This window comes from Parus major, unplaced genomic scaffold (assembly GCF_001522545.3).
Source record: "Parus major isolate Abel unplaced genomic scaffold, Parus_major1.1 Scaffold330, whole genome shotgun sequence".
Lineage (NCBI taxonomy): Eukaryota > Metazoa > Chordata > Aves > Passeriformes > Paridae > Parus > Parus major.
In genome coordinates, this window is record NW_015379280.1 from 61746 (window position 1) to 72898 (window position 11153).

Genomic DNA, 11153 nt, shown 5'->3' on the forward strand with positions numbered 1-11153 from the left:
GATGGATGGATGATGGATGGATGATGGATGATGGATGGATGATGGATGGATGATGGATGATGGATGGATGATGGATGATGGATGGATGGATGGCTGATGGATGGATGGATGATGGATGGAAGGAAGGATGGAAGGAAGGATGGAAGGAAGGATGGATCCACGGATTGCTTGGAATACAAAGATGACTCTGGGAGCCCCTTCTGCAGTCCCTGACTGGAAGGAGTTTTGTCCTTGCTGGGATTAGGAAGGACAGAGGGAATCCCAGGGGTGGGTGATCCCAGAAAAGGCCCTTTCCCTTTCCCGGGATGCAAACCCCATGCAGGGACCACTCCCGCCCATGCACACACCATTCCCAAAGGGAAGCAGGGACACCACGTCCCATACCTGGGATCTTCCGGGTCTTCGCTGTTGGGAGGAGACGGAGCCAGCAGGAGGAAGGTGAGGAATTAATGAACATTCCCAACCGAACACAGGCACCCCCAGCCCACGGGAGCGGGACGGGGGGAGGGGCTGATCCTCAAATCCCAGGAATGCTCTGGGTGGGAGGGACCTTAAGGATCATCCCATTCCAATCCTGACACTTTCCACGATCTCAGCCTGCTCCAGCCTGGCCTTGGACACTCCCAGGGATCCAGGGGCAGCCGCAGCTTCTCTGGGAATTCCAGCCCAGCCCCTCCTCACCCTCCCAGCCAGGAATTCCTTCCCAAAATCCCATCTATCCCCGCCCTCTGGCGGTGGGAAGCCTTTCCCTGTGTCCTGGCACCACAATTCCCGGTATCCCGGTGCAGAGGGAGCACAGGATGCAGCTGATCCGTATCCCAAATCCTGGCTTTGTGCCGGGACCAGCACCTCTTTGTGGGATGGGCTGCAATGGGAGAAATCCCCCAAAACTGGGATTCCCCCAAAACACCAGATCATTCCCCACCTCCAGAAATCTGGGATCCCTCCCACCAGGACATTTTGGTACCTTGCCACTGCCTTGTATCCATCGTTAAACTTAATCCTGGATGAGGCACCGGAGAGAAGGAGAGAAAAAAATTCCAATCAAATCCCGGTGTCAGAATTCCTGTGGGAGCAGGGACACCCCTTCCCAGGAGGATGGGGCCGTGTCCGAGCTCCGGCTGCTCCAGGGAGGGAATTCCAGCTGTGATTCCAGCCCAGGGCATTCCACTCCCCCTTATTCCCGGGAAAATCCCAGCTGGATGCCGGATCTGCACTTCCGGCATGAGGAAGAGGAGCTGTCTCCAGCACTTCCAACGTTGTCCATTGCTCCTGCTCCATCTGGGAGAGCTCCTCCACCCGGACATTCCCAGAATCCAGGAAAAATCTCCAGGTTTTGGAAGCTCTGCCCTGGGACTCAGAGCAGAACCTGCTCCATTGGTTTGAACCTTTCCCTGATTTTCAGGATCCTTGGGATGCATTTTTTTTCCCAGGGAATTTAATGGCAAGTTAAATGATCAATGTAATTTAATTAAACTTAATGGAGGGGTTGGGAAAAAAAGATGGAAAACCTTGAGTGGGGCTTTTTTCCCCAGGATGGAAAGGATCCCAAATTTCCCGTTCATCCTGGTGGTGGCACTGTGACATCCCAAAGATCCGTGCCCAAACGCCACATGGATTTGGGAATTTTGGCCCCTTCTTATCTATTTGGACACGGACGAATTTCCCACTATCCCAAATCCCAGCCATTCCCAGCGCTGATCCACATCCCCAATCGCCACTTCCACATGGGAATGGGAAGGCCCTGGGCAGCCTGTGGGGGATTTTCATCCCAAGTCCTCCCATGCCTGGCACAGATCCCAACTTTGGAGCAGGTGCCAGAGGGATAATTAGCGACAGGCGGTCGGACAAGGCTCGGATCCGCCGGGACACGGAAGAAAAGCTTCCATCAATAATTCACCGGGAGCAGATTCCTTTCAGCTCCGAGCTCTGTCCCGGCCATGAATATTTCAGGGACGGCCCCTATCGGATGGTGCTTCCCGGGATCTCAGGTTCCGGGGGGTTGGGAGCTGGGCTCAGCCAGGTTTTGGCAATTCCTCAGCTGCCTCTGGAAGTTCCCATCCCTCTTGACTTTTCCTGGGAATCCAAGGGCCAGTCTGCACCGGGGAATAAATCGTGGGATTGTAGAATCTCGGAATGGTTCGGGTGGGAAAGGGCTTTAAAAAAGCTCATCCCATTCCATGGGCAGGAACGCCTCCCATTATCCCAGGAGCTCCAGCCTGGCCTTGGACATTCCCAGGGATCCAGGGGCAGCCACAGCTTTCCTGGGAATTCCATCCCAGCCACTCTTCACCCTCCCAGGGAAGAATTCCTTCCCAATATCCAATTTTTCCTGTTCTTTTCTGTTTTGCTCCTTGGAGCACCAGTCCAGCTTTTTGAAGGATCCTGTTCCATTTCCAATGTCTTCCCATATCCTGGGATTTTTTTTCTATCCAGGTTGGATTTTTTTTTAACTCTTTATTTCCCTGTTCTGGATCCCTTCCCGTGATTTTTTTTCATGGATGAGTTTGGTTAAAGCTCCCAATGGATCAAGGAGCCGAAGCCATTCCAGAGACCTGGAACATGGGAAGCTCCCACCTCCCATTCCTGGCTCCTTCATCCCTGGATTCTGTATGGGATGAGCAGATTCTGAACTTGGGATCCCCCAGGGAAGCACAAAAATGAAATCTAACGGATTGATGCGTATTCCTGGATTTAAGGAATTTTCTTTGGGAGGCTGGGACTTTGGAGGTGGATCAGCCCTGGAGGGGGGTGGATCTGCACTGGGAATTTACCTGGAATGCTGATCTTCTTCAGCTTCGTCTCCAAGGCTTGGGAATTTACAGGGAGAGAGGAAAAATTCTGGCTGTGATGTGAGGATAAAGGACTCTTCCATTGCTTTATAATCCAGGAAAAACTTGGGAACACTCCGGCACAGCAAAGCACTCCATGCATGGCTGGAATCCCAGGATCCCCTCACGCCACTTCCCACTTTGTCCAAAGGATCCAGGTTTGTCCCAGACTGGATTTTGGGGGATATTTGGCCAAAATTCCAACTTTTTCAAGCAGTTCCATCCTGCCTGATCTCCTTTCCCCACTCCCTCCTTTCCTTTGGGATGGATTTGCTCAGATCCCGAAGGAAAAGTGGGAATGGGCGGGTGCTGTACCCTATGCCAGGATTCCTGGAAGGAGGAAAGGGGAATTCCCAGCCTTTGGAAACCCTTGGAAAGCTCTGCCATCATCCCAGTTGGAGAAATTCCTTCCCATCCCTTGGAAAGCTGCAGGATTCCTTCCTTGGGGGGTTCTGCCAACAGGGAAATTCCCCAGTTTTGGGAAATTCCCAAGCAGAGGTGTCCACCATGGATCTGCGGGCACGGGGGGGGTCACACATTCCCAGAGACATCCTGGGAAAGAGGGAACGGAGGTGCAAAATTCCTGTGTCAGAGCAAGGGATCGGCCTGGATCCAGCAGCAGCACAGGAAAAGATGGATCTGCTTCCCCTGGAATTGACACGATTCCCAAAATCCTTGATGTGGATGCTCTGCTCCATGGGAATGGGACAGGGATGTCCTGGATCTGCCGGAGAGGGATCTTCCTCTGCTTCCAGAGCTGCCAAAATCCGGGATCTCCAGGCTTTACCCTCCCTGGGTTCTGTGCCCGAATTCCCGGGAATTCTCCGGGTGGAAAAGGAGCTCTGAGCTGGGTGGGAGGAATTCAGGACATGGAAGGGAATTCCTGGGAGCGTGGGATTAGTCATTGGAAAAGATGGAAATTCAACCAAGTCTCCGCATCCAGAAACAGGTTTTGGATTAGGGATGGAATACCGGGAAAAGGGGGAAAGGTTTGAAACAACAAAAGGTTGGATTAAATGGGATTTTGGGAAGGAATTCCTGTCTGGGAGGGGCTGGGATGGAATTCCCAGAGCAGCTGAGGCTGTCCCTGGATCCCTGGGGCTGGAGCAGCCTGGGACAGTGGGAGGTGTCAGGATTGGAAAGGGGCGGGATTTAAGGTCCCTTCCATGCTTTAAACATTGAATATGCCATGAATATTCCATGAATATTCCACGGTTTCGCAATTCCCGGCCTCCAGGGCTGTGCGCTGGCCTGGCCCGTGATCCCTGAGGCTGCTCCTGGGACATTCCCAGGACAGGGAATTCTGTGCCTTGCTTATCCCACTTTTCCTTGTGTATCCCACAAACCTTCCATCGTGTGGAAAACCGGGAATCCAGAGGGATCCCTGGGCCGGAGGAAGGACGTGCCGGGACACGCTCGGGTTCTCCGCAGGGAATGGGATTGGGAATGAGGATGAGGAAGGCCGAGATGGGCACCCTCCCCATCCCTCTCAGCTTCCCAACAGAAGTCTGGAAACACCGAAATTCCTATTTTTGTTCTTCCAATCCGGATTTTTCCCAGATCGGGAATGTATGGGGAAGGAAAGGCCTTCCAAAGAGCTGTGACATTTTTGTTCCCAAGGGAATTTTAACCAAACTCCTTGGATTCCGAGGGATGGTTCACATCCAAGCGCTTTTGGACCCTTCCCAAAAACGGGAATATGGAACCCCTGACTTTCCTTTTCTTTTATTCCCACTTTTTTTTTCCTTTGGATTCCTGGCAAATTCCAGCACGTGTCCCAGGCCAGGCATTCCTTGGAGCAAAATCCTTCAGGAATTCTCAGTGAAAACAGGGATGAAACCCCCCCTGATGCCCCCAGAGATGCTGAGAGCTGGGAATTGTTTGGGATGGGGGATAAACCTTTCCCATCCTGGGGAATTCCCGGTATTCCCTGCGTCATCCCCTTCCTGCTGCTCGAATGGATGCCCCTATTCCTGTTATCCCTAAAAACCTCATTCAAACGGCTTTGCCTTGGGAATCTCCCTCTCCCAGCTTTTATCTCCACATCCTCCCTCATCCCTGACTTCCCAGGAAAAGGGCTGGGGGAATTCCTGCCCTTCCCAGCCAGGATTGATCCAGGCTGAGCAGGAATCCTGGGATGGACGATCCAGGCCCAAGTCTGGGCTCTGCCCGGATATCCGACAGAATCCATGGCCCAGCCAGGGAAAAGGCGGGATTGGGATTGGGATAATGGGATTGGGATAATGGGATGGGATTGGGACGGGATTGGGATGGGATTGGGATAATGGGATTGGGATAATGGGACGGGATTGAGATGGGATTAGGATGGAATTGGGACGGGATTGGGATAATGGGATGGGATTGGGATGGGATTGGGACGGGATTGGGATGTGATTGGGACAGGATATTTTCCATTGGAAGGGACCTACAGGGATCACCTGGTCCAACTCTGCCCTATCCAAGGCAGAGCCGGTGTTAAATCCTGTTTTTATGAGCCCCTTTGTGATTCCTTCCTGGAATCCCTTATCCCACAGGAATTCGGGAGCTTTTCCCAAAATGCTTCTTCCTGTGGCTGAGCTCCTCTTGGGATGATCCTTGGGATTCTGCCTGAAATTCCCTTTCTCCGTCTCCTTCCCAAACTCTTTTTGTCACTCCAAGAAAAGCCACAGCAAACAAACTTCCATGCACACACAGGGAGCTCATTCCCATGGGAACGGCTGATCCCGGGATCTGGGAGCAGGACATGGAGACAGGAGGGCACCTCGAAGTTGTCCCAGCCGGGATCCCGATCTCCATCCGGGGTCCCATTCCAAGGCTGCTGCTCTGCCTGTTCCATCTCTTCTCCTCCCCACCAGCAGCCCAGGAATGGGAATTCAGGGAGAATTCCTGCGGGAGATCCATCGGGAAAAGGCAAGGAGCAGCACAGCACTGCGGAGCCTCTCCCTACCTCGTGTCCAGGGATCCCTGGCTCAGGGAATCCCCCTCTCCCAGGAGCTCATCCTCGCTGTGGAAATACAGCTCGTCCTCTTCCATCCTGCTGGGAACACCGCAAGCATCAGCCCTGCCCTTCTGGGGATTCGGGATTCCAAAACCATGGAATCTCTGACTCCTTTGGGTTGGAAAAGCTCTCTGAGTGCCGCCATCCCCAGCACTGCCCCTAATCCACGTCTGCAAGCGCCACATCCTCACGGATTGGAAATCCCACCAGGGCTGGAGGTCCATCCCTGCCCCGGGCAGCTGGGCCAGGGCTGGAAAACCCTTTCCAGGAAGGAATTGTTCCCAATTCCTGGAGCCCCCACCCAGGACACGGCTCCGCACGTCCCACGCTCAGCAAATGCCACGACACTTCCTAAAATGGGGCAGCCGCAGCTTTCCTGGGAATTCCAACCCTTCCCACCCTCCCAGCCGGGAATTCCTTCCCAAAATCCCACCCTAATCTGCCCTTTCCCAGTGGGAAGCCATTCTCCGGCTCCTGGCCCTCCATCATTTGTCCCAAGTCCCTCTCCAGCTCTCCTGGAGCCCGTTCAGGGTGGGGAAGCGGCTCCAGGTTCTCCCCGGATCCTTCATTTTCTGCTCTGATCCCATAGAGCTGCATCCCACAGGATTCATCTGATGAGAAACTGGAAAACCCCTCCTGGAGCCATCCCAGCAGCATCCTCCAATTCCTTGGAATCCTCGAATCCCAGACTGCTCTGGGTGGGAAGCGACCTTAAATCCCACCCTGTCCCATGGGCAGGGACACCTCCCGCTATCCCGGGCTGCTCCAAACCCCGTCCGACCTTTCCTCGGACACTTCCATCAGGGATGGAGCATCCATGGTGCTCCCTGCATCCCCAAATTCCAGTGGCACAGGTGGGTATCCCTGATATCCCATCCCAGACCCCCCCTCACTTCCAGCCGTGCCATTCCCGGCTCCCTGCCCGGCATCCGCCTGGTTAATCCATCGGCACATTCCCGCTGAGCCGGGAAACGAAGCCGCACTTCCAATTTGCTTGAAAATTCCCTGGATTCAGCCCAGTTCCCACAGTTAATGAACTGTCTGGGAGGGATGTGAGCAATCAGAGGGATATTCCCTCTTCCTCCATCCCATCCCTGGGGAAAAAGCTGTTTTCCCTCTTTTTTTGGCCACAATAAAGTGCTAATCCCAGATGGAATGTGCTCCAAAACGGGGGAAAACGGGATGGAAAAAGCAGCTGATTCCAAGGGCTCTGTTTGGATTCGCAGCTCCAGGCTGGGCTCCCGTGTGGATTTTGGGATTTGGCGGTGCTGGGGGAATGTTTGGGCTCGGTGCTCTCGGAGTTTTCCAGCCGGAACGGTTCTGATATCCTGTGATTCCATGGTTTGGGAATACAGGGATTGCCCTCCTTTATCCATCACCGTGGGAGCGGTTGATCCATGGGGAGCAGACGGGGAATGTGGCATTCCCGAGGGAGCCGTGGGTGACACCAGGACCCAGCTCTGCCTTCACTGTCCCCCTGTCCCACTTCCAGAGCCTCTCTTCCTCATTCCTTAAGAATTCCTTAAGAATTCCAGAAACTTCAGGGCTTTGATGTCTCCCCTCTTCCAACTGCTCCCTTTTCCAAGGGATTCAAGAGCTCCCAGAGCTCCCACGGACAAAGCCACCCTGGACAACACAACTCCAAGAACTGTGGGAAGCTGCCTGGAAAGCCACCTTAGCATTCCATGAATCCCTCCTGGATTTACAGGATCCCAGAAGCTGGAAAATCCCCCCAGGATCATCGAGTCCGAGCTGTGCCCGAGCCCCCCCTTGTCACCAGTCCGGAGCACTGAGTGCCACATCCAGGAATTCCTTGGGCACCTCCAGGGATGGTGCCCTGAGTATCCACAGGCTCACGGAGAACTGGTCCCAGCTCTCCCTTTATCCCAGCGGAGTCACCTGCAGCATTCCCAGTCACTGGGCTGGGATTCCCACTGCTCCCAGCAGCTTCCTGTCCAGGGATGTCGGGATTCAGTCCCTGGGATTGTTCCCATCCAGGGGCAGATCCCAAGCAAAGCTACAGATCCCTGAAGGAACGGAAAACTGGAACTTCCCTTGGAACAACTGGAGTTGTCCCACCCTGGGATTCCTCAGGAATTCCCAGCAGGAATCACCTGGTGTGGGATTTCGCTTATCCTGGGGAGCGACTGAGATCCCAAGGGCTGCTCTGGAGCCACCTCCATCCTGGGAGCCCCCATGGACACCTGAGATCCCACCGGTGAGGCCTGGCCAGGAGCCAGACCCTCCATCCCCTCTGGATCATGGATGGAGGATGGAATGGTGCTTCCTGTCCATGTGCTACAATCCTGGAAGTTCAGCTCTGTCCTGGAGCACCAGGAGCTTCTGGGACCACCTAGATCCCATCATCACATGGAGCTGTTCCATGGATCCACCAGCGAGCCCTGATCTCCGTCCAGTCCTTTTATCCCCTCAGGATCTGCATGGAATAACGATTCCTGTCCATGTGCTACAATCCTGGAACTCTCAGCTCCAGCTGGGCCCACCAGGAGATCCAGCTGGGACCACCAGGAGATCCAGCTGGGAGCACCAGGAGCTGCTGGGACCACCTAGATCCCATCATCACATGGAGCTATTCCATGGATCCACCAGCGAACCCTGACCTCCGTCCAGGTCTTTTCATCCCCTTGGGATCAGGGTGGATTGACGATTCCTGTCCATGTGCTACAGTCCTGGAACTCTCAGCTCCAGCTGTGGAGCACCAGGAGATCCAGCTGGGAGCACCAGGAGATCCAGCTGGGAGCACCAGGAGATCCAGCTGGGAGCACCAGGAGATCCAGCTGGGAGCACCAGGAGATCCAGCTGGGATCACCTGGATCCAACCCTCATGGAGCTGTTCCATGGATCCACCAGCGAGCCCTGACCTCTGTCCAGACCTTTTATCCCCTCGGGATCTGCATGGAATGATGATTCCTGTCCATGTGCTACAGTCCTGGAAGTTCAGCTCTGTCCTGGAGCACCAGGAGCTGCTGGGCCCACCTGGATCCCACCCTGACCTGGAGCTGTTCCATGGATCCTGCGAGGGCAGGAGATTCCCCTTGGAGCAGCACTGGGATCACCTCCCGACGATCCAAGCCCTCCCAATCCCACATCCAAGAGCTCCGCATCCCGTTACCTCCTGAAGCTCCTCTCCGTGGACTGCTGGTTGGATTTCCCGGGAGAGACGTCGGAGCCGTGCCGGTGGCCAGACAGGAGGCTGTCGGTCTCCAAGGAATACCTTCCATCCCCTTCCGAGTGCACGCTGGGCGTCTCCAGGAATTCCTTGTCATTCCAGGTGCCCACGGTGCCATCCAGAGCCTGGTAGCGGATCTCTATGGAGATGCTGGTCTGCAAGACAGGGAGACACCGTCGGCACCCGGGGAACATCCTGGGAAGTCCAAAAAGCGGGAAGAGCATCGGCTGTTGGGTGTTTTAGCCTTGCTGATCCCAAAGTTTCTCTGTTCCTGGTCACCTGGAGAGCAGCTCGTGGTCGGAGAGGATCTGACCACGGTCCTGATTCACCGGGAATTCCCGGTGCATCCCGGACCGGCTGCAGGAGAGCCGGGAGAAGGGAAATCCCAGAAGAGCTGCAAACCCTGGGAGCAGCTGGAGCCGGTTCCTGGTGGAGCTGTGCTCTCTGGTCCATCACTTTGTTGGGAATTTCCCCCTGGGATACTGCTAATCCATGGATTTGTGGTGCTTTACCCCAGCCCGGTCCTGTCTCCAGGCAGGGCAGGGTTTTTTTGGGAATGGGTATCCCTGGGAATCCTTGGATCAGTCCCGGTTTGGATGTCCCAGTGTGGCCGTGGTGGGACTCAGGGACACGAAGGAGCTGGCACTGGCTGTGTCACCCCAAGCTTCCATGGATCACGGAATCCTGGAATGCTTTGGGTGGGAAGGGACCTTAAAACTCATCCCATTCCCATTCCAGCTTCCCCTATTCCAGCCTGCTCCAAGCCCCACCCGACCTTTCCTTGGACACTCTCTGGGATTCTCTGGGAATTCCGACCCAGCCCCTCCCCACCCTCCCAGCCAGGAATTCCTTCCCAATATCCCATATCCAATCTCTAAACTTCCTGGGATGGACCAGCTCCGAGTAAATTCCTGTCCCTTTTCCATCTGGCCATTCCCAAATCATTCCTGTCCAGGAATTCCTTCCCAATATCCCATATCCAATCTCTAAACCTCCTGGGATGGACCAGCTCCGAGTCAATTCCTGTCCCTTTTCCATCTGGCCATTCCCAAATCACTCCAGGCTGCAGCAAATTCAGGTTTGGAGCTTTCAAGTCTTTTTCTCCCTATTTTTTTTTTTTTTCCTTTTTCCTGCCTAAAACCTTTCCCTGCATTTCAAACGGAATCAAATCCATGGGATTTGCTTCTGTGGCTGAAATCCTTCTAAAAAGCTCAGATTTGGACAAAGCAAATCGCAAAAAAAAGAGAGAAAAAGCCCCAGAAAGGCCCAAATTCCCTCTCTTAAAAAAATGTCTCTTTTGAAAAGCCAACAGCTGCTGCCGAGATCGAAGTCCAAGGAAAAATCACTTTTCCACCTCCACTCCGCTTCCATGGAGAAATTCTCTGTCATTTTGGGTGCAAAAACAATGGATTTCAGATAAAAACACGCACGCACACGAGAGGGGGGGAAAAGAAAGGTTTAAAAATGGGGGATGTGGGAATTTCTTGCAGAAATCCTCCCTTTTTTCCACGTTCCTGTTGAAGGGGAGGTGCAGGGGTGAAGGGGAATCCAAGGATTGGGAGGAGAGCGACAATTCCACGGGGATCCTGCACGTGACAGCTGAAGGGTGACTCAGTCCCAGCTGGGAATGGAGCTTTGGATTGATTTCTCTTCTTACTTGGTCTTTTTTTGGGGAAAAAAATTCCAAATTTGAGTCTATCACAACTATTTTCCCATCTCCCCTCCCCCAAGCTGTTGGAAAATGTCAAAAAAAACCCCAAAACCAGGAAAAGAGGAGAAAAAACAGGGATAAAAGTTGGAATATTCAGATTTTCACATTTTCAGCTGTTTGGGGTTAAAAATCTCCTTTTCCAGCTGGATTTGGGGGTTAAAAAAATCCTTCTGAGGCAGGGAAAAAACGAAGGATCTAACAAAGCAAAAGGTCTGTGGGATGAGTGGGATCATCCCTCGCGAGTGCAATTAGGAGGTGTGGGTTGGAAAGAGGAGAAATTCCCGTTGGAAACAATGGAATGGGAAAGAAAATGAAGAAGGAGAAAATTCCCTGCAGAGCTGGGGAGGGGTTGGTTTTTCCCTGGGGATTTTAAATGGATATTTTTATGGATTTTTTATGGATTTTTAATGGATTTTTAATGGA

General features: G+C 53.5%; 1 protein-coding gene across 1 annotated transcript in view; it reads right to left on the reverse strand.

Annotated features, from left to right (window-relative positions):
- The window catches only part of OTOF (otoferlin), a 61500-nt gene extending 51729 nt beyond the window's left edge, over nucleotides 1-9771 (reverse strand). The window contains exons 1-2 of the mRNA XM_015616029.2: nucleotides 9299-9771; nucleotides 8963-9174 (exon numbers count right to left, since the gene is read on the reverse strand). Coding sequence (XP_015471515.1) covers nucleotides 8963-9174; nucleotides 9299-9472 — 386 coding nt within the window. The 5' untranslated portion in view covers nucleotides 9473-9771. The remainder of the gene's footprint in view (nucleotides 1-8962; nucleotides 9175-9298) is intronic.
- Between the last annotated feature and the right edge of the window lie 1382 nt (nucleotides 9772-11153).